The sequence below is a fragment of the Haemaphysalis longicornis genome, unplaced genomic scaffold (assembly GCF_048455015.1).
Source record: "Haemaphysalis longicornis isolate Haplotype H1 unplaced genomic scaffold, Haemaphysalis longicornis Haplotype H1 scaffold_3, whole genome shotgun sequence".
NCBI classification, from domain to species: Eukaryota; Metazoa; Arthropoda; class Arachnida; order Ixodida; family Ixodidae; genus Haemaphysalis; species Haemaphysalis longicornis.
In genome coordinates, this window is record NW_027526335.1 from 81212993 (window position 1) to 81240033 (window position 27041).

The 27041-nt window shown below is 48.1% G+C and overlaps 3 protein-coding genes across 8 annotated transcripts; 2 read left to right on the forward strand and 1 right to left on the reverse strand.

Annotated features, from left to right (window-relative positions):
- Window positions 1–2328: 2328 nt before the first annotated feature.
- Tsen34 (tRNA splicing endonuclease subunit 34) lies at window positions 2329–27012 on the reverse strand. Its single transcript, XM_077703563.1, has 7 exons — window positions 26886–27012; window positions 26569–26706; window positions 26371–26471; window positions 22968–23253; window positions 20108–20269; window positions 16356–16621; window positions 2329–2416 (listed from the first exon to the last, which is right to left on the reverse strand). Exons 1-6 carry the CDS (start codon window positions 26992–26994, stop codon window positions 16434–16436), a joined length of 984 nt encoding a protein of 327 aa, XP_077559689.1. The 5' UTR covers window positions 26995–27012; the 3' UTR covers window positions 2329–2416; window positions 16356–16433.
- LOC144174732 (F-box only protein 5-like) lies at window positions 2950–11515 on the forward strand. Of its 6 annotated transcripts, none has more exons than XM_077703564.1 (5): window positions 2950–3285; window positions 4839–5055; window positions 5482–5728; window positions 9092–9241; window positions 9964–11515. In XM_077703564.1, the coding sequence occupies exons 1-5, from the start codon at window positions 3186–3188 to the stop codon at window positions 10216–10218; spliced, it is 969 nt and encodes a 322-aa protein (XP_077559690.1). In that variant the 5' UTR covers window positions 2950–3185; the 3' UTR covers window positions 10219–11515. The 6 variants fall into 6 exon arrangements, with proteins under 6 accessions (XP_077559690.1, XP_077559693.1, XP_077559695.1 ...); XM_077703567.1 differs by lacking the exon at window positions 2950–3285 and adding an exon at window positions 3342–3680; XM_077703569.1 differs by lacking the exon at window positions 2950–3285 and adding an exon at window positions 3754–3950.
- Polr2c (RNA polymerase III subunit RpII33) lies at window positions 18161–19450 on the forward strand. Its single transcript, XM_077703571.1, has 2 exons — window positions 18161–18318; window positions 18479–19450. Exon 2 carries the CDS (start codon window positions 18546–18548, stop codon window positions 19368–19370), a length of 825 nt encoding a protein of 274 aa, XP_077559697.1. The 5' UTR covers window positions 18161–18318; window positions 18479–18545; the 3' UTR covers window positions 19371–19450.
- Window positions 27013–27041: the final 29 nt, after the last annotated feature.

Consider the following 27041-nt stretch of genomic DNA (forward strand, 5'->3'; position numbering starts at 1 on the left):
CTGTCCCACTGTTCGTCTATTTTACTGAGTGCTCCAACTCCACCTCCCCGCCACTCTGTGCCCCCCCTGTTGTTGCCCACCCAATTATAGTCCTTATTTGTTGGTGGTTCTTCTGTCTCCCGCAGGTGGGTCTCCACAACTCCTGCCACTGTAATGGAGTCCTCCTCCATACTGTGATACAGTTCTTCCCATTTCTGAGCTTTTCGGTTTCCCTGCATGTTCAGAAATAAAATCACTTGCTGTTTTCTTCGTTTAAGGGCCCGTCTCCTGTGCGTTTTCTTCTGTTTTTCGGTGCGTGGTGTGTTCCTGTACGTCCCAGCACATCCCCTGCCCACCTGCTCTTTCCTTCTCTCTTCTACTGGGGCTGTCCTGGCGCACTCCTCCTCCTCGGGAACATCCCCATTTGGAGCAGTGCCTGGCCCAGTGTCTCCACGAGTGGACGAGGTGTGTGTGGATTCCCCCAGGGCTGCCACTTCTGCCTTCGTATGTGCCTTGGGGTCCCCTCTGCTGGAATGCCTAAAAAAGCCCTTAGCCTCGTTCCCAGGCGCTGGCCCAACAACTCTGCAGTGCGTGCATTGTACCGTTTTTCATGCACCCGGTTGTCCAGGGCCCATGCAGTCGCAGCAAATTATACTTGGAGCCCGAGCTCTTTGCACACCTGGTGCACACTGCTGTTCCACTGCCCACATGCCGTTTTCAGTTGCTCCTTGCTGTGTGTCTCGGGCAGGGCATAGATGAGGATGCGGTTGTGTGGGGCTTTTTCTATCCATCCTGATAGTCGCTTCTTTAACTCCCGAGCGCTTTCCTCGGGTGTCTGCCCCAACTCTGCAATATCCTGCAGCCCGGCATGGATAACAACAAGGGACTCTTCCTTGTTCCACACTTCTGCCATCTGCTCCACTGCATCGCACACCTGTTCCAGAGTGGCTTGAGGCCTTGTGTGGAACTGTACGCATTTGTCCCAATTTGTCATGCTAAGGACTGCATGCTTCATGGCATAGGCATTTGCATCCCCAAACACATGGGCTCTCATTCCTTCCTGTCGCGGACGCTTCTGCTTTTGTCGGTGTTGCTGGTGCTCCGGCCCGCTCACCGTCGGTCTGGGGTGGTCTTTTTTCCCCTTTCTTGGTTCAGCCGCTTCTTTTGCCACCTCTACTGCGGCTGGTGACTCGTACTGCCTGGGGCTGGTATCCTGCAGGCTCGGTGCATTTTCCGTGTGATTGCTGCTCTCGTTTTGCCCTTGTGTCCCTCTCGCAGGTAGTCGCGACTCTAGGGGTACCTTGGTGGCTACGCTGCCTTCCGTTTTTCCGCCTTCTTCTTTCTCAACCTTTCTGTCCTCCTTGCCCCCCTCCTGTGCTGGGACTACTTGCCGTACTTGCGGCACGGCCGACATGCAGAGTTCGACATCTTCACTCACATCTCCTTCACTCGCTTCTCGTAGGCCTCGCGGCCTGCTTCCATTTCTGGCTCCATTCTACGCACTTGCAGGAACCAGCGCTGCTTCTCCTGTTCCTCCCGTCGCAGATGGGACTGCAACTCTTCCAGCCGTTTGTCGACCGTCTCCCGTTCTGCGGTCATTTTCGCTTCCAGGATTTGAAAGCGCCGCGTCCACTCCTCCCTTTCTTCGCGTGATGCCCGCTCCGTGCCTTCCTCTAGTAAGCGCATTCGAACGCAAATGGCACATTTGTAACTCTCTGCCTCCTCGGCTTCCTTTCGGGTGCTAAAAGGTGTCGCCTGCAAGACGACCCCCTCCCCACATCCCGTGCATGCGACCCATTCCTCGTCAGCTTCGCCAAGTGGCGCTGCCTTTTTGCCTCTTGGTTTGGTCATCGTATGACCGTGCAGCCCCTCCACTTCGCTACGTCTTGGTCTAGAAGGGCCCAGGTTAGAGGTTGCTTACCGAACGAACCTCACATGCATTTCTCGCCGTCAGGGTCACGAGGGTTATTTGGCTTTGTTATAATGAGCACAGATTCATTATTCCCATGAAGCCATTAAGATAACACGAAAGCTGCAGTAAGCAGTAACTACCAGGATTCATATCGACATGGTCTCGCGTAGTTTCACTACACAACGTAGCCGTAAGAGTGACCAATTCCTTTCGGTGTCTCGTTTAACTCTGCCCCGCACTTATAAGGCGTACATGAGCCACGATCACACAATAGTAGTGATGTGAGATCATGACTAGCTTCAACGTAAACGCCTGTTTCGTAAATATAACCGCACAATATTGACTTTTTCACAGTGTGTTTTTTCCCCCGTATGGTCTACGGGACATGCCATGACGCGCGAGATCACCGCTACTCAAAGTAAACCATAAGCACTTACCACCGCAAATGTAAATCATCGGCGCCTTCACAGCTGGAGGTTGATCCTTTGATGTGCCTTCCATTATGAGGCGAGGGAGTTTTTCCAACTGCACAAAGGCATTAAACACTGAACAACGATAACAGTTTGCAAAGCTCTGCTGATGTATACGGCGTCAATGGTTAGTGTGAATCCTCAATGAAGGGACGATTCCACGTAATTAAGATATACGATAAAACTTGTCAAGTGAATTGCTTACGGCATCAACCAACCTACGGGAGTGTTGGCGTGTATGCAAGATACAAGTGGTTTGTGATCTTTTCGTGCTGCAATGACGCCTAAAACGCATGCGTTTGGGTGGAATAAGGCTTCATTATCAAGGCTCAAGAAAAAGCGGGGCAAGGTATCATGCGAACGTTCAGCCTGCAGGATTATTTTGCCTGTCACATGGATTTCAGTTGCCAGCATTATAATTGGAACTAACTACGCGCCAAGACACAACACCAAAAAGTAAGTTTAAGTGATTGCTGCACTATGACTCACACTCGATGTCCTGTCAGTAGAGCCAGAAACTCACGTATGTTTGGTAAAGTACGAGAACAGCAGCAATCAAACGACGCGACGATCAACGAGCACAACACGAATCAGGCGGCCGCCATGCTGAGATGCGAGAAGAGACGTAGAAATATACTCGCAATTAAAAGAATTGTTCAAAAAAACGTTACAAGTATAATTAATCGTCAAAAATACCACGCAAGAATTATTCTATGGTGCTACACACTTGCGACAAACTAAAGCAATAAAATTACCTTTCGCGTCGGGTTTTTGAAGTACTCAGCCTCCGATTGGTCAATCTTGAATATCCCGCGTGAGTTTGAATGCAAGGGGCTCTCCGCGCACATGACAGCCGTTGTCAGGCCGTCGGCCTGAACTTCGTGGTTTCTTTACAAGAAGGCCGTCCCGACACCAATAACGAAGGTAAGTTCACACTAACTTCACTTATAACTTTTCACGTCTGCGTATGCCTTGTAGTTAACTCAAAACGCGCCAGACCCGGGTTTGCCGGTGTTTTGCGCGCCGAGCAGGTGACGTGACTGACCTTCCCGCGGCTGCGGGCATGACGTCTTTTTTTGCGGGAAACGGTTATTTTTTCCCGAGCACATTGTCTTTCGCGCCGTGTACGAAGCGCATTAGTAACGAATCTAGCTAAATACCGAGCCAACTCCTGGCACATTTTAAACCGTGCGGCTTGATGCCGCGCTGAGCGATTCTAACCGTTGCACGCGATTGACGTGACATCGGCCTCAGCATCGGAGAACGTCCGGCGACGGTTGGGATGGAGATCGCTGTGTGTCTTCGCCAGGCCTACTGGGGTAACTCGCTCACTTTTTGTGGTTGCCGCATTGCATGCGAGGGGGGAAAATATAATTTTAATGCGGCGTGTTGTTCTTTGACGTCACGCACGCCCCCCATCACCTGCATCATCTAACGATCGCCGACTTTTTTTTTTTTTTCTCACGCTGATGGAGCCCTGGAAGCACGCTCTCACATATTTTGCTGCGCAGTCTAGACGAAGTTGTGCCTAGGCCGAAGAACTTGTCTCGCCAATTTTGTCACTCGGGTAGCCACTCCTGCAACCGCCGGTGTGCTAGCCTTTTTGTGAGCGCGTGACTTTGTTTGCGAGAACTTGGAGTTTGGTGGCAGTTTAAGTGGAACGTCGCGGGACTAACGTCTGCCGCTGACGTATGTTTCAGTCATTTTGCAACCCGTGTACGCCTGTTCAGTCCGGTAGGGCACGTTTGTTTACCCTAACACGCTAATTTGGCGGCGGTTCTGAAACGCTTAATTTGCGATGTAGTGCCTAGCATAACAGCTCGGGTTAGTTGACCCTAGTTCAGTGAGCATGTGTGTAGGATATTGCTTCGCCAAGCCGCGTGGAAGACATGCAAGTGCAGTTGCTCGGTCACTTCTGGTCGCGATGTTGACAGTGCGGAGGTGTGAACCAGTTGGGTGCAAACTAAGCGATATACACGCTAAGGACGGGGGAGGTTCTGAAGAAATTCTGAGCTGTCGTGTCTGCAGATGGGCGATCACCTTGCACAGGTGGCGAAATATGCCCACCTGTTGCAGCCTTACTGTTGTGTGGGTCTCTGCATCAGTTTTGTGTATCCATGGCGCCTTTGCCATATTTACAAGCTGTCATAAGTCTTGACTAAGGTAACAACGCAACAGGGAGGAATATTCGCTGGATCAAAATTTAAACATTTTTTAGCTGCTAACCAAAGGCAAATGCGCTAATGCAACCACCTTGGCTAAGGAATGTTGGAAGGTGGCAGTCGCTGACTTCTTGGCAAATGCAAGATGCAAGAAATTTTTGCAGCCTCTCTCTCTCTTGGGACAGAGAACAACTTTATTGTGTAGCCCCAAAGACATAACTTTGTCCCCAGTTTTCAACCGATTTCTGGCTGCATTAATGTTGAAAGTTGAAATAGACGGCGGCCTCGTCATGCCACGCTCTCTCCTCTGACCAGGGATGGAGTGCACGCCGGCGAGAAGCTCGTCTTCCCTCAGTGTCCACAGGACTCCATCGGTCCTCCAGTCGACCCCCGTCTCTCATCCCTGGACACCGGAGAGCGGCTACTGCAGCCCGGGAGGCCATTTAACAGACACGAGCTTCGGCTTCAGCTGCTCGACCTCCCCCTTCAGTGGAGAAGATGCCTCCTGCTGCTCTTTCTTCCCACATTCCAGGTAAGCACACAGAGCTTTCGTTTACGCGCAAGATTAGTGCGCACTCGTTACCACAGAACAACTCTGTATGAAAGCTTTGTGCGCTTGTTGAAATGTACTCTCAGCTCCAGCTCAGTGGCTAAGGCATTGCGCGGCGGAGCATGAGGACGCAGTTTTGATCCTGGCCGTGTAGGCTGCTTTTCAGATAAAGGTGAAAAGTGAAAACATCCGCGTGTTGAGATTTCGTTACACGTTAGAGGCCCCCTGGTGTCGAAACTAGCCCGTAGCTCTCCACTATGGTGGGCACCGTAGTTGCTCCGGCATGCTAAACCCCCAAATTCGAAACTGAACTTCGGCAATTTCTGAGCATTGTTTTTACATCGCCGTTCCTCACGCGTAGACTTTGTCATGAGAGTCGTGGGTCGCCTTTCCGTTTCCGCCCCGCAGTTGCAGCAGACACATGCCGCGATGCCTTTCCCCGGTGGAGGAACAGCCCCGCGTGGACTTCCTGCGGGGCCTGCAGTCTCAGACGCCCGTGGTGCGCAAGGTGCTGAGCTACCTGACGCCCCGAGAGCTGTCCGTCGTCTGCCGCACCAGCTCGGTGTGGCGGCGGCTGTGCCTCTCCCTGCCCGAGGAAGCGCTGCGCTGGAGGCAGTACACAAAGCGCAGGAGGGACCTCTGGGAGTCGTCCAGGGTACGTCAGGCGGCATCATGCGTGTGTGTGCTTGCGGCAAACACAATAAGGCACAGCAGCACCGCATTTCTAGAGGAAGGTTTAAAGGCCAACTGCACTCAAATTGCACCTTGACCAGATTTATTTTTAATGTGTAGTAAGTACCCCCAAATCAGCTGGGACACGAGTGGTAGGCCCGTGAAATGCCTCGTTAATCACTCAGAAGCGTTTAAAAAAGCTCCGCCGCAACCCATGCTGCACCTGCCGGCGGCTTGCGTAAACAATCATGAGCCTGGCCAGTCGGGGCTTCTTCCTCTGGCCAGCCACGCTGCTGGAGAACCGGTCGAGCTCTGCTGCGTACGCTTCACCCATTTGCTGCCCCATGCGTGCGTGGAGCTTGCGCGTAGACTTGCTCCCGAGCTGCTGACCATCTGGCCGCTCGCTTGCCAGCTGCAACGTCATGTTAATGGCAGAGCTCTCCTCGATTTCGGTTTCGAAATGGCCGATTTTGGCTGACCACTTGCGGCGTCCACGTGCATATTTCAGCTGTTGTATTTTGCATGTTTCTTTCTTTTTCAGCAGACTATATGGAAATAGTGTTTTCAAGAGGTCAAAATTTTGAGTGCAGTTGGCCTTGAAGGGGTCCCAAACTCTCACCCCCCCCCCCCCCCCCCCCCCCCCCCCCCCCCCCCCCCTTCCTTAGTGTTATGGAACACATAGGTTGAGAGGTCACCTTGGCGTTTGCACCAGCGGGCAGTTTAGTTTAGTTAACTTTGTCTGTGAAGTTGGCTTTACCGCAGCGTGTTCTCAGTGCACATGACGTACACAGCGGGATCCAACAAGGCTTCCATGTACAGTATCTCTTGTAAAATCTGCTGTTGTGGGCTATCTAGAATGCATGTGTGATATAACGGCAGCCTTACAAGCTCTGTTGTGATTGTGGGGGCATGTATGCACTCTGACCAGCGCAGAGCAACAAGGAACTTTGGCCCATCTGGGAATGTCGTAGGCGTTGTGGTGCAACACAGTTATTACAACATTATGTCAAACATAAGCGAGCGACTGTGGCCCCGCCAAGTTCGTACCGTACCTATATGACAAGATCACCTTATTCATGCATAAGCATTCACCCGAGCATTACTTGGTTCAGTTGGCAAAAAACACATTGTCCCTAGATCAACATAACAACACAGTGGGCATGAAATTTTCATCGGCTGTAGCACATGTGGCTGTGAACAAGGGTGGTGCCAGCCTTTGAACTGCTGGCCCATACCAGGGGGAACCCCTAAACATTAAACCTAATGTTGTGCTTTGAGGCATAATGCTGCCGACCAGTGTTCACAGCTTGACGTACAATAAGTCTGCAGTTGCTTGGTGCATTAACCCTTTGGAGTCCGGAACTTTTACCCACTTCCCGGCCGTTCCGGTCTGCAGCCATTCTGGCAGTTTCTGGCACCGCGGAGAAAAACAAACTGTGCAAGAAAAATTCAGTCGGTATTTATTTTTTCTCTTGCATTCTGTTTGCAAATCCTTTACTGATATTTGAGCAGCGTGTGAGACTGCTCGAAGGATTCCCCTGGGTGCAGGCCAGGGTTGTTATGCAGGTTTTGCAGGAAAAGTTTCCCTCCTGCCTGCTTTTGTTTTTGTATCACTACACACAGCACAGCCCTTGCTGCTGCGGCCTGGGCGTTTGTGGATAAAATGACTCATCCCAAATAGCCTTCCCTCGCGCTCGATAAGTGCAGACGGGCCCCGCTTTTTAGCTCAATTTCTCAGATCACCTACCAGCTGTTGGATGAGGCTGCAGCGGAACTGCTGTTTTTCGCCATGATTCTGCAGTTGTGTGTGCCTCCAAATAAAACCATTGATAATAAGAACCTCTAGATGCCAGGAAAAAATCTTTTGCCACCATTTTTTGTTGTCTTTCGACAAAATGCGTAGCGCGCAGAGTAATGATCCGCACAGTGCTGTTTCCACCGCCGTCGTGGTCTTCGCCACTCGCTTCTGTCAAGTCACTGTTATCACTAATTGATGGAGGCATGCAATTCTCTTCCTCACTGACGTCATCATCGCTTTCGCCAAGTGCAGAAGAACGCATGCGATGAGAAAGCAGTCATGCTTTTCAGCGAACAGTGAGCACGTGAAAATGCTCTGGAATCTAAAAGACCTGTTCTGAACATGGTGCTGCACCCTAGTGCAAAAAGAAGAAAACTTCAACAAAGAGATGGTGCATCAGGTATACAAAGAATTCGGGCGCATTGCAGTGAGAAAGACCGCTAAATTTAATCTTGAACACCCAAGTCAAGCGTGGCCCGACAGCAGACTGCTATGGCCGTGTTGCGCTATCGGGCAGGGCCCGACAGTCTGCATTTAGGCCTAACAAGAGAATGTTGGGGCATAAGAGCCTGCTGCACGGCTTTTATGCACGGCCATGCATGTATTTAAAATGACAAACGCTGCACACTCATTGTCTGAGTCATGTTTCTACTTCGTCCACCATTCAGAACATTCAACAAACTGCTACATCGTGTGCGGCCATGCTATCTGAAAAGGGAGAAATCTTGCAGCACTAAATACTCGTCACCTTCTGTGCGTCTATTATCTCGCGCAACTGAAAAAGATGTTCACTGCACTAGTGTCACTACATAAGTATCGGAGTACGCCACTCAGGCATGCAAATCAGGAACGGCGGCTGTTTTGGTGTTTATCAGGGTTGCGAGATCGCCGCATCTACGGCCTTGCTGCTAACTTTGGCCAGGTCGTTTATTAACAACACTGCAGCAAAACGGCATCTTCGGACTGCTGGAATGCTGCTACACGCGTTATCTTTGATTCGCGTTCGGAGCGATGTCAGTCGCGTGCAGCTGCAGAGCAGGGAGGGCAATCTGAGGCCAGCAGAGTTGACTGATAGAGAACGCATAAACAAAATGGTGGCGCCCATGAACCGTCGCGATCTAAACAAATGTCACGTCATGCGAACTGACCAATGATCATGGAGGCGGCACAGAACAATAGGAGAAAAGAGTGCCGATACTCTCTAACCGTTCTAGTGACTCTAGACTGCACCATTCACTAGCTAGGACCAAATAGGGGCAACTTTTCCTACTCTTCGTTGAGTCACCTCAAGCCACGCTTTTGTCCAGCTAACCTGTGCAACAAACCTATTTTTCCAACACCCTGCGCTGATTTGGTGGGTGCCGCCTGGTCAGCCCATACAGTTTTGTTTGAGGCTTGTGAAACGCTTGTTAAAAAAAATGACTAAACACTTGAAACATTACTCTTTTACTCAAACTGGTTCCTCCAACCGGACACATTGCTGAAGTTGGCCACACTGAATGTTTGCCCGCTAGGCAACATTTCTAACTGAGCTATTTTGTGGTGCAGGAAAACCTCCATTCCGGCAAGCAGGAGAAGAAGCCACCTTCACTCAGCTTGCCTCTCGCTGAAAGCAATGCCAATGTGGAGGCACCAGGACCGGCGGTGCAAGGGGATGGAGCTGTCGGACCGAGGTCCCGACACGATATATACGCACAGGTATGTACATTGCAGATTTGACCTCCTTTCTGTCGCCATTTGCTTTAAATGAGAATACAATTATGCACACTGCTTTCAGTGGCCTAAGGTATTTTTAAGTGCAGAGAACTTTAGGGGCTCGCCTTGTCGTCGTAGCTCGCTCACTGGACCCAAGTAGAGCCACACAGCGTTCCGTCATACCGGCTGTTGTCGCAGTGTAACCCAGATGCTTCGAAAGCCAAGCGGTTTATATAGTCATAAGCGTTCGAAACTCGCGAGTCGCTGGCACTTGTCATGCACCTCCCCGTTACTTAGCGCAAAGAAAACTGTAGGCACATTTGAGGCAAAACACACGTAATTAACCGGCAGCGCCCGCATTCATTTAGTTAAGAATGGTTGTTATGTTGGTTTTTATGATAATAAGCGAAAAAAGCAGTGCAACACCGGCACGTGCGGGAGGAAAAAAACAACAGAACTCTTGCTGGCGTAGTTTCAGGCAGGGGGCACGCGAGCTCTGCGAAGGCAGGAAATTTGATTTGCGTTGGGTGGTAGCGGTGAGTGGATAACGGCGCTACCGCCCATTATGGCGAATTGCTGCTCTGCACTTCCGACAGCTTTCACATTGAGTGGAACGGCTTTAATTTTTTCTTTCCTTATTTCTTTGGGGAAGTAGATTTTGGTCACAGCATAATGCGGACATGCTTTGCAAAGCTTCTGACAGGGTTGTTGAAATCACATTCCAGGAGGCCCAGACTCTGAAGGAAGGCGAGTGGCACCTTTCCTGCCCCCTCTGCAGCTACCCCAGCCGGGTGGCGGCCAACGGCACGGCGGCCCGGTGCAAGTCCCCGACCTGCAGCTACCAGTTCTGCCCCAAGTGTCGCCGCGACAGCCACTTGCCAAAGCCCTGCACCACTATCAGCGTGCCAACCAACCCCCGTACCAGAAAGCACCTGCTCATAGGCAGCAACTACTCCAAGAAGCAGCTACGGCGTTTATGACCGTGCCGCGCCCCACTGTACAGACTGCAGTCGAGGCGACCGGCATCAAACGCCTCTCCTGTCCTTCGTTGTTTCAAGAAGAGTTTCTCGGGCCTTGTTGTTACGAACGGCGCATGCGAACGACTGAATGTGTGTCTGCGCTCTCTGGCCGCCTGCTTTTCATTCCAGAAGCGCACGTTTTTAAGATTACCTGCCTTTTTAGCAGCGACATGCAGAGAGTCTGCTAGTCAGCTCCTACTCGGTCACGCAGCGTGGGAGCGAATTAACCACGTCAAAAGATTTCATAGCAATGATACTGACTCCTCAAGCCGCAACTCTGACGTCGGAAAGCACCGTCGTCTGTTGACGGCCACGAGGTTATTTACGATTCCTTTAGTTCCGGCTCTTCCGAACATGAGCGAGCGACTTTTCGCTGTCAATTTTACCTTTACAAAAATACTTTAACAGCCTTTTTAACAGGCTGGCCAATGTGGCTTCTTTTTAAATTAATTTTTGTTGGCCGAAGCCTTCCCGCTGCTCAGTAGAGCAGTAGCTTCCCACAGCCGTAAGAGGATGTGCTGACAATCAGACTCTCTGCAGAGATGGAGAATGCAGCTTCCTGCTTTCTTTCATACTTTGCTTCTGTGAAGCACACATACTCTGTACAAAGCATCATTCACACTTCAGTAGGCAGGAAGGTCTGTTGTACAGTTTTGCCCAACAATGATGTACTGTGTGAATGTGTACATAGAGGAATGAATGTGCACCTGTACATAGTGTACATAGAAGAGTCTTGGGGTGCTAGTGAAGGCTTTGGGAACAACAAGAAGTTTTGTGCCAAACTGGTTTTTGAATTTCCCTTTACTGCAATGGGAATTGAGAAGCCGTGCCTTTTTACTACCTCCTCCGTACGTTTTCTACTTCAACTTCACAGTCAGTATTAAGCCATTGAATGACACCTCAGTACCCAACAGCTATGTCTCAGGCAACTTTTCAGTATTTTTTTTTTTTCTTTCTTTCTTTTCCAACTTTTCAGTATTCATTCAGCTGCCATTGCATTGTAGCAGGGTTGGATGTGTTGGTACAACTCTTTTGCCATTCCACACTTTTTCAGGCAATGATGAGAATGCATCCCTTATAGCATTTTTATACATGCTACAAATACTTCATTATAAAAATGTATATAAGGTTCACTACCAAAATCTAGTGGTAGTTTATGATCTGCGCACCGCTGTTGGTAAGTGTGGCATGCTCATGATGGTACCTGCCCTGCACAGAGTCGAAAGAAAAAAGACAAAGTAAACAGATTTTTTAAGTACTTGAACATCTGTGTTTCCATTTCTTGCCCCTGCTTCACTGCCTCGCATTGTGCTGACTTTTGGTTTATTTGGTGTGCAGCGTTTTCCTGGAGGCAAAAAGCGAAAACGGCTGTGTGTTCGAGATTTCACCGCGCGTTAAAGAGCCCCAGGTGGTCAAAATTAATCTGGAGCCGTCCACTACGGCGCACCTCATCGCCTGTGTAGCGTCCCCCGTTAAACCCCGCAATCAATCAATCAATCAACCGTTATCAGGAAGGCTGCATCATTGTGTGAAATTGGTGCATAATTTTAGTTTACTCTGGGACCGTGAACTTGTCCCTCAAAGCAGAATGAAGCTTTTCAATGCTTATTCTCATATAGATGACACTGGCCTAATTTCGAAATGGCGGATTCTGGTGTCCATGCTAGGACAAAATGTTAGTCCCCCTCGCACGCCAAACCCACGCCTGTTTGTTTTAAATGCAGAGCATTTCTTTAACTCACGATGTCACTTGTTCTAGGCGTCCGTAGTAGTCCGCACCCCTCCCCCTACACTATATAAAAAAAATACTTACCGGCGCCTGGTTTCGATCACACGACCCTGCGGGTGGAACGCAAGGTACATGGTGCTCTACCCACTGCGCCACAAATCCGACATAGAATGGAAGGCTACGAACGCGCCTTATATCTTTGACTCATTCAAACTACGTCAAGAAGCTGCTGATGCAACGCATTCACTACCTGTGGGTGGAACGCGAGGTACATGGTGCTCTTCCCACTGCGCCACAAAACCGACACAGAATGAAAGGCTACGAACGCGCCTTATATCCTTGACTCATTCAAACTACATCAAGAAGCTGCTGATACAACGCATTCACTACCACCAACTCCCCAAACACTAAACGTTAACGCAATACACCCACCCCCTATGCGCCGCATTTACTCGAGTCCCCCTCGCGGGGAGATGGGCCCAATTTTTTTCTTCCTTTTCTGCCATTCTCATTCAATGGCCTTTTTTTGTGCTACCTGGACCCTCAGCAGAGATGTACGTACATGATTGTTATAGCTGGGAAAGGGTTTCTTCATTATTTTTTTACAGTAAAAGTTTTTCTTTTCCAAGTTTCACAACATTCCCTTTTTCTGCCACCTGTTGCAGTGGGTCAGTCCATAAGGTGTTTTGCTGAGGCGTGGATTTGATCCCTGCTTTGGTGGCTGTTTTTTTCTAAAACATGAAAAAAAAAATCCTTTTCTTGACGTTTTCCTTCTCCGGTCTTAGGACTCGAGACAGCACATCTGTGTAGCTAAGAAAAAATCCTATACCATGCTTTGTATGTGCTAACTTTCATAGAAGTAATTGAAGGGAGTGCTGCAGCTTCAGTTCATTTAAAAATTTATGACAACGCAGCAAAGCCACTGTGCTTAACAGGTGAATGTCTACTGCCCGTGTCACACAAGGTGGGATGTTGCCGTGATGCACCAAGCCCAATTGGTTGATTACTGCATGCATGACAGCTTGTTGGCATACAATAACAGCTATAATAACAGTGTCTAGGCAGAACACACGGTTGAAAGCCAGCCAGCTTTTTTGTCTTTGGTAAAGGCTGAAAGTTTGGCCAGTTAGTGTTGACTTGAAAACATATTACCAGTGAAAAAATACAAGGGCTTGTCTTTTTTTGCTGGTAATGTTTTTTTTTTCTTTTTTTGCCTTTGATGTTGCTTTAGCAGCGGTGGAACAGATGATTGGATACTTGGAGCACCAAAAATGAATATTTGGAGCACACTTTCCAGCTTTTGGAGCAGGTTGTTTTGGACCACTTTAATTGTCTTGTAAGAACTACTACTCAGATCCATGCAATTCCTCAACATGCAATAAGACCAGAAAAAAAGAGAACCACACAGACCATAAAAGCACCAGAAGCTTTTAGCTGGTTTTTCCAAAAAATTACTTCGAGCACGAAAACACCAGTTTAAGAGAACAAACACTAAACAAGCAAAACATAAACCTAATAATCAACATTATAAGTTTAGAACTTCTTTTTCAGCAAAGATTGCAAGTTTGACAAAGCTTCCAAGAACTTCCTGTGGCCCTCCTTCAGAAGACTCTGGCCACTTTGCACATCAAGAAAGCATTTTTTTGCTGACGCCTCTTAAGATGAAATCAGCATTGCTTGACATCTTAGCTGAATCGATTTCGGCCTGCAATTCTTGCTGTTTGCCAGCCTTGCTTGTAGCACTGGAATCACCTGGTTTTGATTTATTTTTGCATGGTTCTTCCAATGCTTGGCCTTCAAGTCACTGCATCTGACGCTTCCGAGATCCCTTCACAGCTCTGATGAGTTCTGCACTCAGGGGCACTGCTGTTGCATTGCGGCCAAATCTTTCTGAGAATGACATTACAGACCGAAGGCCGTTGACACTTGAAATGGAAAAACCACTTCGGTCCCAAAGCGTATGCCTAGTTTCACTGAAGCCACTTGCTACATCTGTGTTTCCATGTGAGAGTCTCAACAGCGCTTTTACGAGTGCTCCCAGTAGTGGGTACCCTAGGGCCGCATCACCTAGCTTTAGCTCAAAGATCTTTGGCCAGAACTCGTACTGCCGATCAGAAGAGGCTATAGTCAATGTTTTCTGTGGTAACAAAGCTGAATTCATCCATTACGGAGGACACCTGGCGAGGCACAATTATTGGGGAAGCTTTTAGCCAAGTTTCCTACGGATGCAGCAGTACCTTCTATGCTGAAAAGGCTTGCTGATGCAGCTGAGGTCCCTCAGCACAGATTTTTCAAGTGGAAGCCTTTAGAACAGGTATCCAGCTGCATTCATGCAGAAGCTCCTCGCTAGTACTCGGCACTGTTTCGTTTCCTACGGTGCCCAGTCAGTGAGGGCAGCTTCGGTATCTGCGCCAATTTCAACATGCTCCTTCCAGTTGGATGGTAGATCATTCCAAGAAGTTGTCTGGAATTTTCCTGGTAGACTTCTTGGTACAAGAAACGTCCAGGGACTTTCTTGATCAAAACTTTCATCTCAGAAAAGAGGATGGGTAGCAGTGGCTCTGCTTTTTGGAACAGGGTTAGAAATCCGGCGAACAAATAAGTACAGCTGCACAAAAAGAGTGCCTTCAACTGAAAAGCTTTATCTGTAAGAGATCGATTCAGGCGGTCATGGGGCACACTGTAACGAGCATTTCGACCGGACAGCACTACTTCTTTTATTGCTGGCAGCCACTGAATGAGCCAGTCAAGAGCGGGCCCAATTGTCAGCCAACGCGAGCTCACGTGTCAAAGAAAAACCTTCTCAGGTAGGTTGAGGGACTTCTGGCTGGCTTTCAGACACTCACTTTGTGATGCAGAGTTTGTGAAGAAACAATAAGTGTCCAAAAGTGCCGCTTCTACATCACTGCCCAATGCAGCTAGTGCATGCCCAAAGGCATTGTGCACTTTGTGCAACGACCACTCTCCAATATTGAGGAGGGCAGGGCTGACATGCATTTTGAGCTGTCTTTTAGGCTCTTCATTACATAAGGCCCTTCGCTGCAAAAACACAGCAGGTTGTCTCTTGGAAGGTCTTGTATCCTTCCTTCACGGCATTGAGGAGAACGTCTGCTTTTGCTGATCCCAGGTGGAATGATTGCAGATGTTCAACAACAACTCTTTTTGTTGTTCAGAACAGTATTTCATGAGCACATCAAGCTGTTGGCAGCGCTGTTCCGGAACTGGTGTCTCGTCAATTTGGATTGTGAACAAGACTCCGGGTGTATTCAACTCCTGGACTACAATGTCCTTGAAATAAGGGCCCAATCTGTTAGACACTACGCAAGAAACTTTCTGTCACACTAAAAGTTCTTGGCAATCTGCAAGTCCGCGAACATTAGTGTAAAAAAAGCACAAGCTGTATCACCTGACGGAAAATGGCAGTATTATATTCATTTCGTTTTCGTTCCCAAGAGAAACCACCATTACCCTGCAACTGTTTTGGAGCAAGCACAGAGCAATTATTAAAATTAGCATGCTTTTGGAGCAGCATGGATGACCCTCTTGGCACAGCTTCGAGCAATCGGCGCAGCTGCTCCACCACTGCTTTAGTACCCTTCAACTCCACATAGGTACAGCGAGTCCGAAATAATGACACCAGTCTTAGTGCAAACTTCAAAAAAATAATTTAGATACTATGGAAAACATGCAGCTATGGCGACAGACCAACCATTTATTTGCCCAGTCCCAAGACGCAGATGCTTGTTTATGCGATTGGTAGCGACCAACCAAAGCCACAAACAACTGTGTTTGTAGCAGTGCCTCAAGATCTCTATGGTTGTACCACTCACATGCTTTTGTAAAATGCCACCTACTACTGGCCAGTATGCTCTCTCCACTTGTGGTCTTACTCTGTTAGGTGTTATGTAAAATTATAGACTTGTGAACTGCAGTCATCCCTCAATTCCCTTTGTTGTCGTTGATCAATCTGAAAGAGTGTTTGCATATTACTTGCACCAAGTACACCTTTCAAATCCCAGTGTTGCCACAGACAGTGGACAGCTGAGCCAAGCATCTCACAATCGGCTAGTTTTCCCCTCACGCCAGATATTTTAACCCAAGGTTTGAAATGTTACAGCAAGTTTAGTGAGATAAGCATCTTTTTTTGGCTCGCTGTTCAGCTGGCTCTTCTTTGTCAAGGCTATGTGTTCCTAACACACCCAATTTACACCACCCATTCAGAAAGTACAGTGTTCAAACGTAACCAACGGTGCTACACATATGTGAATTGCATGCTACTACTGATTCAAGGACTAATCACTGAGAAATACAGAGGGGGATGGTTAGCTGAAAGAATGCTTTATGATTAAAATCCAGACGATGCTTATACGAAGCTGCCGTGATGCAAGTCTGATCCCAAGCTTCCACAGGCACCCGAACAGCAGCGGCCACGACAACCCTGCACAGGTCAGAGCTCTCCACTCCAGCGCAACGACAGGTAGTGCACCTGGTTGTCTTCCTGAAGCATGGCCAGGATGATTGTTTTGTGCACGGAGTTTCCCAGGCGACCCCACATGATGAGGTCGCGACCCGAGATGCTCGTGTCCTTCCCGAGGCACACCACAACACCATAGGCGTGGAACAGCAGGGGGTCGCCTGAAAACAGAGCAGCAGGGGGTCACTAATCTCGACTCCCACGGGTTGAAGATTACAGCACACGTGCGAGCCTTGGCATTTCTCTTGGGAATTTTTCTTGGGCGTGAGAAGTTTGTCCCAGTGAAGTGGCGATTTTCGGTAACAATGTGGCCTCGCAACAACAAAAAAGCGTTAGATGGAGCCCTGAACACCTGACCCTGACGGATACCACTAAAAATGCCCGGGACTAATGTACTTTGCATCCCTATACACTGCGCTTTGTACTTTAAAGCATTCCCCAAAGCCATACCTAAATTGTGACTCAGTTTGGTATGCACTGATGAGCTTTAGCAGTGCCGATGCTTCCTGGTAAGTTGCATCAGAGACCTTTAATTTGAAGTGGCCATCATTCGGAAGTACTGACTTCATTTTCAGTTAGTCTCCTTCACGCTAAGAGTATGTCCATATGAGCTTCTGACAGCAGCTGTCATTTTGTCACCAGTCTATCCGTTCGAGTGGGCATATGAGCATTGTTTGCGGGTATGTTAACATCACGGTCAAATATAGAACTGGTGGATCGGCTTCCGATGGCAGCTGTGATCATCACTGGCCAAGCCACATGAGTGAGTAAGAATGGTGGTGGGTATGCTGACACCGCAGCCAACGGGATGTAAACTGCACGTGGATATGGTGACGTCTCAGCCAATCAAGTTTTTAGATCCGTTGCAGTCATGCCAACAAAGTCCATGCAAGACTTTCGCGCAACGGGTTATGTAAGGCTGTTGCCTCCATAACGAGAAACAGCAAATGAGTAATATGCATATATCAGAGATAACAACCAATACTAAAACGTACATTCCTCCATGATAATGCGGTTGATGAAATTGGTTGCTAGTTAAGAGATTATTTTTATTTGTGTGTGTCCAGAAAAGGGAGAAAGGAAGTCACCCTTCTTTTTGAAATCTGCGAGCATATTTCGACTGGATTAAGTGGGTTCAAGTTGGAGGACACTCAGTTCGCCTCCAGAAGTCTTCCAATGCTTTTGAAGGACTTTGGAACAATGCAAGACCAGGCAATTCCCTTGAGAGACAGACACTCATCTCAATTTTTGACCATGCGCTCACAATCAGCGGCTCGCCGAGAAGCAATCTGACAACTCCAGCAGGCCCGCAGCCAGAAACATGAAACTTCTTCGAGGGCGGGGGGGGGGGGTCAAATCCTTGAAAGTCCCCCCCCCCCCCCCCCCTTTCGTCGGCTACGTCCCTGATCATGTTCCTTTTGCATAGGTAATTGGCGGGACTATGCGCGGTGGTTCCGCGATTAGCGATTAAAGAATAGCCCCACTGCCAGCCCTGCCTTCACTTTCGCTACTTTCACAGCCTACTTTCGCCATGCTGCGACGCCATGTCCGTAATTTCACCACAGATAAGCCGCGTTACACATTTCTTTTTTATTTACATATTTAGCTTAATTTTTATTTACACAATCGAAATTTTAGTTTTTGTTGTTTTTAGCCCGTAAAAACAGCGGCTAAAACAGCTAAAATCCCTTTCGGCAACTATCATCATTACCACTGCTGCAATGGCGTTCTCGCAGTTTGTGTAATTTTCTGTTATTGGCGGTCGCGAATCGCCGGCATCGTCCGAAAAAGTGGCCTTCCTCGTGAACTAAGCGTTACCTGAAGTCCAAAGGTTCTGAAGTACAAGATTTTTGAAGCGGTACGTAGCATTCTCTCCAACTAAATAAGTGGCCGATTCTCGAACGTCGGGCACCAACGCGACAGCGGCGACGGCGAGCATGGCAGCCTAGTTTTACGCGTACACAGACTCCCCCATCGCAAAAGTGTCCCGACCGTAATTGACGCACGTTCCGTTACAGCCATCTACCGTACGAGAAAAACAAAAAGCGACCAATCCGGGCACCAGCGAAGGCTGCCACCGACACCATGCCGTACGCCAACCAGCCGTCGGTGCACATCAGCGAGCTGACGGACGAGAACGTCAAGTTCTTCGTCGAAGACACCGACCTAAGCGTGGCCAACAGCCTGCGGCGCGTGTTCATCGCCGAGACGCCCACGCTGGCCATCGACTGGGTGCAGCTCGAGGCCAACTCGACCGTGCTGCACGACGAGTTCATCGCACACCGGCTCGGCCTCATCCCGCTCACCAGCGACGAGATCGTGGACAAGATGCAGTACTCGCGCGACTGTAACTGCGCCGACTTCTGCACCGAGTGCTCCGTGGAGTTCACGCTCGACGTCAAGTGCCTCGACGAGCAGACGCGCCACGTGACCACCGCCGACCTCAAGTCCAGCGACCCGCGCGTCGTCCCGGTCACGTCGCGCCACAAGGACGACACGAACGAGTACGGCGAGACGGAGGACATCCTCATTGTCAAGCTGCGCAAGGGCCAGGAGGTCAAGGCCCGCGCGTACGCCAAGAAGGGTTTCGGCAAGGAGCACGCCAAGTGGAACCCCACCTGCGGCGTCGCGTTCGAGTACGACCCGGACAACGCGTTCCGCCACACCACATACCCGCGACCCGAAGAGTGGCCCAAGAGCGAGTACTCGGAGATCGAAGACGACAAGGTGGAGGCCGACTTCAACGCCGAGGGAAAGCCCAACAAGTTCTACTTCAATGTTGAGTCGTCGGGAGCTCTCAAGCCGGAGACCATTGTGCTGACTGGCCTAAGCATACTCAAGAAGAAGCTCAGTGACCTCCAGACGCAACTGTCGCACGAGATGCCCGTTGATTCACTTACCATCAACTAGGGAAACGTTTGCTGCGTTTTCCTCCAGCAAAAGGTTTTCATTCTTTCACAATGTTAATAAAACAGGTTTCATTACCATAATTGACGTAGCTATTGATCATCTACTGCAAAGCACTTGCCCTGGCTTGTGCTTCAAAAAGTCTTCACACAGTGGACATCCGAGCATTAATCTCAAACTACGGTAACAAGCTGAGCCTGCAGCTGAATGAAGCGACGATGTCTCTCTTTTTTGCTGGCCAGAGTACATCACTCGTCACCTGGGATTGACCACTCCTTCCAGCGTCGCTCATCACTACCTTCCGTCATGTAGCTGGGAAAAATCGCCTCGTGTAGTTAGTTAGCATGTAAAGCAATCACACAACCTGACATTTTACAATGAGCATCTGCAACATTTTGCCCCTCATTTTAGGTACCATTCATGACAGGTCAAGCTAGGAATACAACTTTTGCCTCTCCACTGCTTGCAGGGATTGATTTCATGGCTTTACAGCCCTGCACTTAAATTACTGCCCCAGATACCATGCACAGGTTACTTAGTTACCTTGGCTTCTGTGTCATAGTGTCTGCTTCACTTTGCAGTTTCTCTTGCTAAGCCACCATTTTAACTAAACTCAGTGTTAAGACACTGGTATCCAAGGCCTTGTTCCTCGGCTGGGGCTGGCACCATTACCACCATTACTTGATTGGCTTCCGCCCCCTCTCCCACTTGTGTTGATACAGGACAAGATCGCCATTCACCTGAGTAAACCAGAAAGTCTCCTCCGAACTTTGAGCCCACTGTCATGTAGTGGCCCTTCTCCCAGAGGTCTTGGTACACTCGGTAGCGAACAGTGTGTGCTTCGCTTGTTGGGTAGTCCAGCTCTGCAGGGACCAAGTCCGATGCCTTTGTACGGGGGCACTCTAAAATGGGGAGGTAACAAAAATGCCAAGTTTACAGGCAGAGAGAACAAGAAATGTCTGCAGCTGAAAGAACATGAAGAGGAAGACATTTCGAGTGTGCATCCCTAACAGTTAGCCTGGATAGGTTCTGAAGAATTTATGTATAAAAGGCAGTGAATGAAAAAATGCACAAGCACACACACACATAAAAAATCATGCACCCCTCCGTTTAATGACCAAGATGGTTGATTGTGAAGCTTTCTCGTGGCCGCAACATCCTGGCTAATATAGAGTTTGGGACATCTCACCTTCCTTCTCTACCAGAAGAGCCTCCACCATGGTACACAATTCCTTGAATAACAGTGAAACCCATCCCGCATCACATGGACCTTTCCTCAGACTCCGGCAGGCGCCGAAGCTGAGCCCTCCATCTTTCCAGCCCATCACATGACACATACCTATTACACAGACGCCACGTTTACAGACAACATACCCGCAACTGTCGCGGTACGTCCATGCGAAGAGATCATCCGCCAACATTCTAATGTACCTTATTCTACAGCTGCTGAAATACAAGCCATTGCCAATTCGATCATGCTGCAATTCCACTCAACTGGCCAAATTACCATCCGCACAGATAGTCCAGGAGCCCTCCGAGAATTCATAACTACCTCCTTACCTGCGCACATTCATCCCGAGGTGATATGCTACATGGCAGCCCACAGTCGCCTGCACATCTTTCTAGAATGGGTCCCCGGACACCAGGGAATTGTAGGGAACGAAAGGGGTCGTGCCTTCGCTCGTGCGAATCAAAACCCGAGCGACCCTCAATTTTGGCCCCAGGACTACAGCCCTAAAGAAGAACGCATCGCTCATCGCAAGGCTAGGAGGCAACAGCTGAAGGCACCGCATGTTGTTCTAGTTGGTACTGCATTTCAAGGGTGGAAAAACTGCGCGTGAGAGACGAGACAATAAGGAAGGGACGGGACGGGCCCAACCCGGTTGTCACAAGCACTACGAGATGGTAAGGACGTATTGGTGGAGACAAAATTTTACAGGACCTGGGAGCAGTGACTTGAATTGCAGCGCAATAAAAAAATACCTCTTAGCATGCGCCGCAAACGAATGCGAGTTCACACACAGCAAAACTACTTAGAACTGTTGAATTACTTGTGTAAGGCAGATAAGTAGTGGACCAGTGATCTCCTGTTAGGGTACCACACCCTGCAACACTTTGTCCCCGGTAGTATAGATCTTTCCATCCCATGAGCATGCCAGAGCTTCTGGAAGCCACCAGCTTACCTTTTAATAGCCAATAGAGCTCTCAACAAAGTTGCCTGTAATGATTGCGACGGCCAAGTGTCACAAATTTGAACAAAAAGAGACATCGTCCAGCTAAACAACTACTGGAGGACTACTAATTACATGGATCACAGTGACCTTTAATGTGTGCCAAAATCTTGGGCATTTCTGTTTCTTTCATTCGTAAGAATAACTGCTGTGGCCTTAAATTAAACCGAGACCTTGTGTTCAATACCTACCAAGTTGCAGTACGGGGGGGCGCGGAGGGCGGCGAAGGCTCGCTACCTGTGCTGCTGGTTTGGCTTTCACTGGCCAAACTAAACAAACAGTCAGTCCTCAATATCACTTTAAGCCTTCCCTTGACTGTACCGTACCTTTGCATTGTGCACTTATGCCTTTCTTGCACACAGTACAAAGTGCAGAATGCTGGGACTGCCACAAAAGAAAAAAAATGACACCTGCCTGCAATGCAGAGACACAGCTTTTTATGAAAGGGCCCTCCCTATCTACCTGCTTGCATTTAGTCCCCTCAAATTTGCTGATACAAAACCAGGTGAAAACCCACTATTTATTCTATGGTGGGACCAAAGCAAAACAGCGATACAGCAATCGCATCCGAGAACAAAGAGCTCCCCACACAGCGTGTACTGCTCCACAAACAGCATTCTTGTCCTTTTAAAAGGGCTCAAAACATTGTATACTTTGACGGCAGGCACGACAAATATGAACCACTGCCTTCTGTTGCGGCTAACAGCAGCATGCCACAAATTTATCATAACATTGCTCCCAATATTAGCCAGCCTCGGCGTCGCAACATCGTGGGAACTCACTGGCCAGAAAGAGAGCGGTTGTGCAGTCTGCAAGGTGTTGGCTGGCTCTACCGCTCACACGCAGGTGAAAACAAGCCAGCACAACCTTGGGTGCGAGTCCAGTTGATTCCAAGGAGAAGGGAAACTACTGACCTGCCGGCGCCACCGTTCTGAAATGGCACCCGAATACTATGGCTGTTGGAGAACAACAACGGCAAACAATTTAAGCGTACGTGAACAGTTGGCGGCACTACACAGCTGAGCTGTGAAAAGTTACAGCGAAAGCTCTCGCACCACAAATGCCTACCCTCAGTTGGTAGAGTGGCTGCTTTAAATTGACAGTGGTCCTGCATTCAAACCCCGCACAACAATGAACTTTTCTTCAGCTGTAAAGTTTTCTAAAAAAAAGCTGTATGTAGCTTTATGGCCCAATTCTAGGTGGATATAAATTTTTCCTCGACAGAAACCTACTCCACCTTGGAGGCATCCCCTTTATTGTTGGCTTACTGTTCGTATTACTCTAGCTGTGCAGCTTTCTCGGCCTCAGTTAGCCAAGGACTGCTGCTTTAAGCGGAGATTCTGTTCTTTCGTCACACAGCAGGACTCACCGTACAGAACTGGAGTGAGAGTGATGTCTTGCGATGGGACAGACACTCTCTTCTTCATAACGTCGGCAATGATGGCCTCTTTCTGGGCTTCCACATCCTGCGCTTGCGTTTGCTGCACCTGTTCAGTTGAAGAGCCACCGTCCCCTTCTTCACTTTTCTCCGATTCGTTGCGCCTCCCTCCCTTTCTCTTTGCCCTCCTAGAGCCATGCATATTCATGCGTCCAGCGACAATGCTCTCTGCATACTGTTCAATCTCAGCCCTCCGCTGTGCCATGATCAGTTGAACCTGAAACAATTGCACGACACACAGTTGCAAAACATACTCTACTCAGCACATTTCCAATTGCATTGTTTGTGTGATTGCTACGTTGCTTTTACCACATCATTCTTTTTTAGGCAATATGATGATTTGTATCGTGACAAAACCGCCACCAATCACCAAAAATGGTGGCCACAGTGCTGCAAAATGCCTAAGTGAAATTGCCATTAATTAGTGCCAGCATCCTTTATCTTCTGCCAAATTTAATTAGGAGTATCAGAATATATGACCCTCAAGATGAAGACATCAAAACTTAAGGCCTTACATCAAGAAAATCGCACCATTTTGCTACGGTTTTGCCTCCCGGCAACAAAACCTGTGGAGAATTGTAGTTTCTTGTGGCTACCAAAGCTTATTACAGGAATGTTGCAAAGCAAACGTGGCTATCAAGACAGCAAGCAAAATATCAACTCTCATACGTTTGCAACTAGAAAAAATATGTCGGAAGCTACTGGCACCATGGGCATATGCACACCATTGGCACGGGGAAATGGAGCTATTGAGCCTCGCTTCTGCTAATTGTTGGTTCACCAACAATTGCTATGTCAAGTACTAATGATTTCACCCCACAGTTAAATGCCTATGTAAAGCATAGGGAGTTTGTGTGGAAGTCCCCTTTGGGACCTAAGAAAACAAAAAAGCTGCTCTAAAACTGCATAGGATCCAAACGGGACCCAACAACGCTCTTTAAGCTACTAATTTTTGTGGGTTCGTAGTGCAACGTGTATTTTTGCAACAAAAAGATCTTTTTGGAGCTATGAATCAGCGAGGTCATCATGATGACTTTATGTCGGCAGTACTTTATCCCACTGGTAAGGACGGAAGGTGGAGGCTGGTGTCACAAATGCCGCTCAATATCAAAAGCTAGATCACGTGCCCCAAAGGTTGACAGGCAACATTCCGGTCTAAGGTTCAAACCCGGCACATTTTGAACACACCCAGTGCTACCTACTGGCTTGCTTAGAACACTCGCCGTTCTCTTCAGCAGCAGTTAAAAAGAGCCCACTGTTTGGCATCCATGGCCTCAAGGTAGAATCGCTATTCCAGCACTACCTAACAGCATTGGTTCAAGCCACAGCAATTCGAAAAATTTTTTGCTATGCCTCGTGATTTTTTTATAGCAAAAATGCTTCCTTAGATCAATTCTATGTATTGTCTTCATAAATAAACGCGTTTTGGTACTTTTTAGGCTGGTTTATGAGTGGAACACAGCCTATTGCCAAGTTTAACCTTTTTCATCGCACAGAAAGTGCTGGTTTTGTACTTATCTCAAAACAGAACGTCGCTGTGGCCAGTGAAACCGTGTTACCCACCGCGACTTCAGCATACTGTAGCAAAACAAATGCTGCCGGAGCTGTCCCACTAGGGCAACCACAGCTATATCGCATGCAGTACTTCTGTAAGAAGAAGCACCAACATGATGCCACAAGGCAATGTACAATTGCGAACAACATATCCGTAATGTGCTCGCGTGGCAACAACACAAAAATAGAGCCGTTCAAAAATCCAAAAATTGTGCACGGTGGTTGGATCAGGATGATGAGGACAGTATAAGACATACTAGGGTGGTTTTGTACTATTTGGCCCATCGAACTCCCGGATAGCATCCTCCATGCTACCCTTCCCTTACACTGCTGAATCAGAAGGGGCCTCTTCTTGCTTGCATCCCAACAGAATGCTTTTTTTAGAATGCTTTTTTGTATTTTCGTGCAATATTTGTGCCTTGTCATATACTTCAATCAACACCGCCAATGCTTCAGGGCTAGAGCTACTGCCCTCAAGGGCCGGCAAACGCCACACCACTCAAGCTACTGAGTATAGCTAAGAAGATTTCTCTGGTTCCGAATACTTGTTCCTTGGTCACGCTTAGGTGCTTGCTCCGAGGTGATGTTTATTGTTTCCCGATGAATAAGACACATCGCACAGAAGCATCAAATGAGAAGAGGAGCTGTCATTGCAATTAGGCAGGGGAAATATCTTGGGTGATCTTTTAAACATGTCTCTACAAGGCACCAACCTTTAGAGCAAACAGCAGGTCTCAAAAAACATTACACGGACATTTCTTTACAAAACACAACGGATCTGAGCCAGCTGTGTTTTATTGCCAAACATATAAAAAAAAAGGAATTGCAACCAACTAAAAGGAACTACGTGATAATCTGAGTGTGTAAGAAACATAAGCACATTGAACAACACAAAAAAACGAGTCAGCGTAGAGTTTAAGTGCAGGTGCGTCTTCTCTCAGTGAGTGCCGTAAACAGATTGCTGATAGGCAGAGCAGCAGTGAGCAAGGGTTTCCAAGATCTCCTGTGTAACGGTTTAGTTTGCTTTTTCGGAGAACTGTGCGTGTCATGTAGGCTGGTTACATTTGATGATTCAGTCGATACTCCCGCTCTGCAGTTGTTTGCGCCTGCTTGAGCAGCGGTGTATACGACCTGTAGAAAACGACTTCCTGGCAAGATGTATGCAGTTAATGTTGGCATCGGTCAATTTCAACTGCTTGTTTTTTCTCGGACACAGTTTATGCAATGAAACATTCAATGCAGAGCACGTAGCATGTTGATCACTTCTTGAGCGGCTGCCTTCTTTTTTTCTGTCATGTTAGTTTTATCTGTACATAGAAGGCCTTCTCAAGGTGTGGATCCAGGTGGCTATTATGAAATGTTGTTCTTTTTTTGCCTCCCAGCAACAATTCACGGGCTCTTGCTATTTAGCTGCACTGACCGTACTTTCACGTTGTCTAATGTGCTTGCATCCGTTACGCCCATGAGAAAAATGTCAGTTGATAGAGTGCACACTACAGCGCATTGCTCATGCAGTTTTTCATCCGTTAGTGTAAATATCTTTTTTGACTTGATAGGAAGAATACAACTGTTCAGACCAGTTTAAGTTTATTTGCGTAATGCAAGGATGCTTTTCAAAAATGATTTTAATACTTACAAACTTTTTTTTTGTGCTGTTCGTCATCTGTTCTTGAATTATTATGCACACATTAAAATGTACATTCAGACCAAGAGTGCGTTTCAGTCCAAATGTTCAAGCGTTCGACAAAGATCACAGCGCAGATGCTAATTTTTGGCTGACCTGGTGCTGATATATCGTTTCCGCGTACTTGTCGACATGCGCTCTTTCATCGTCTGTCGGCGATTTGTTCAACCTCGTGTTCTTCACGAGAATAGCCAGTCCTGAAAAGGCAGACACACAGCGCATTCAGTCTTGATCAACACAAAGCTAAATGTTTGGAAACGTCCAGTAGAGCTGAACTTGTCGAACTCCGCGCACCTTTTGAAATCAGAAGGTGCGCTTCTTCCAAGGCAAGTTGCACCGGCAAACCAAGGAACACGTTTTGGAATGAGCAGCGCGGAAAGCACCCGATTTGAGTTCCGGTTATCCGATGGCGACATCGTATCTTGTCTATATCTGGAAATCAGAAGGCACAGACAAGTGTAGCACTAAGGAGTTTGTGATCAACGCTGAGATTCTACAGAGTAAACTTTGCGCAAAGCTCAGATTCTGTAGCGTCTGCCTCTTGGCACATGTTTTGATGGCTTGTTATGACTACAGAGAAGCGCCAATCAGTAGCTTGATTCCAGCCTTACCTTCAGCATTCCAGACAAGGACTTTGCCTTTCTGTAAATAAAGATTTATTGGAGGATCGCTCATTTTGCAGCAAAGCAGCCGGTTCGTTACTTGTTCGCACGCCGACATAAAAAGAACAAAAAGAATGCAGACGAATTTGCACAGAGGGCGCCACC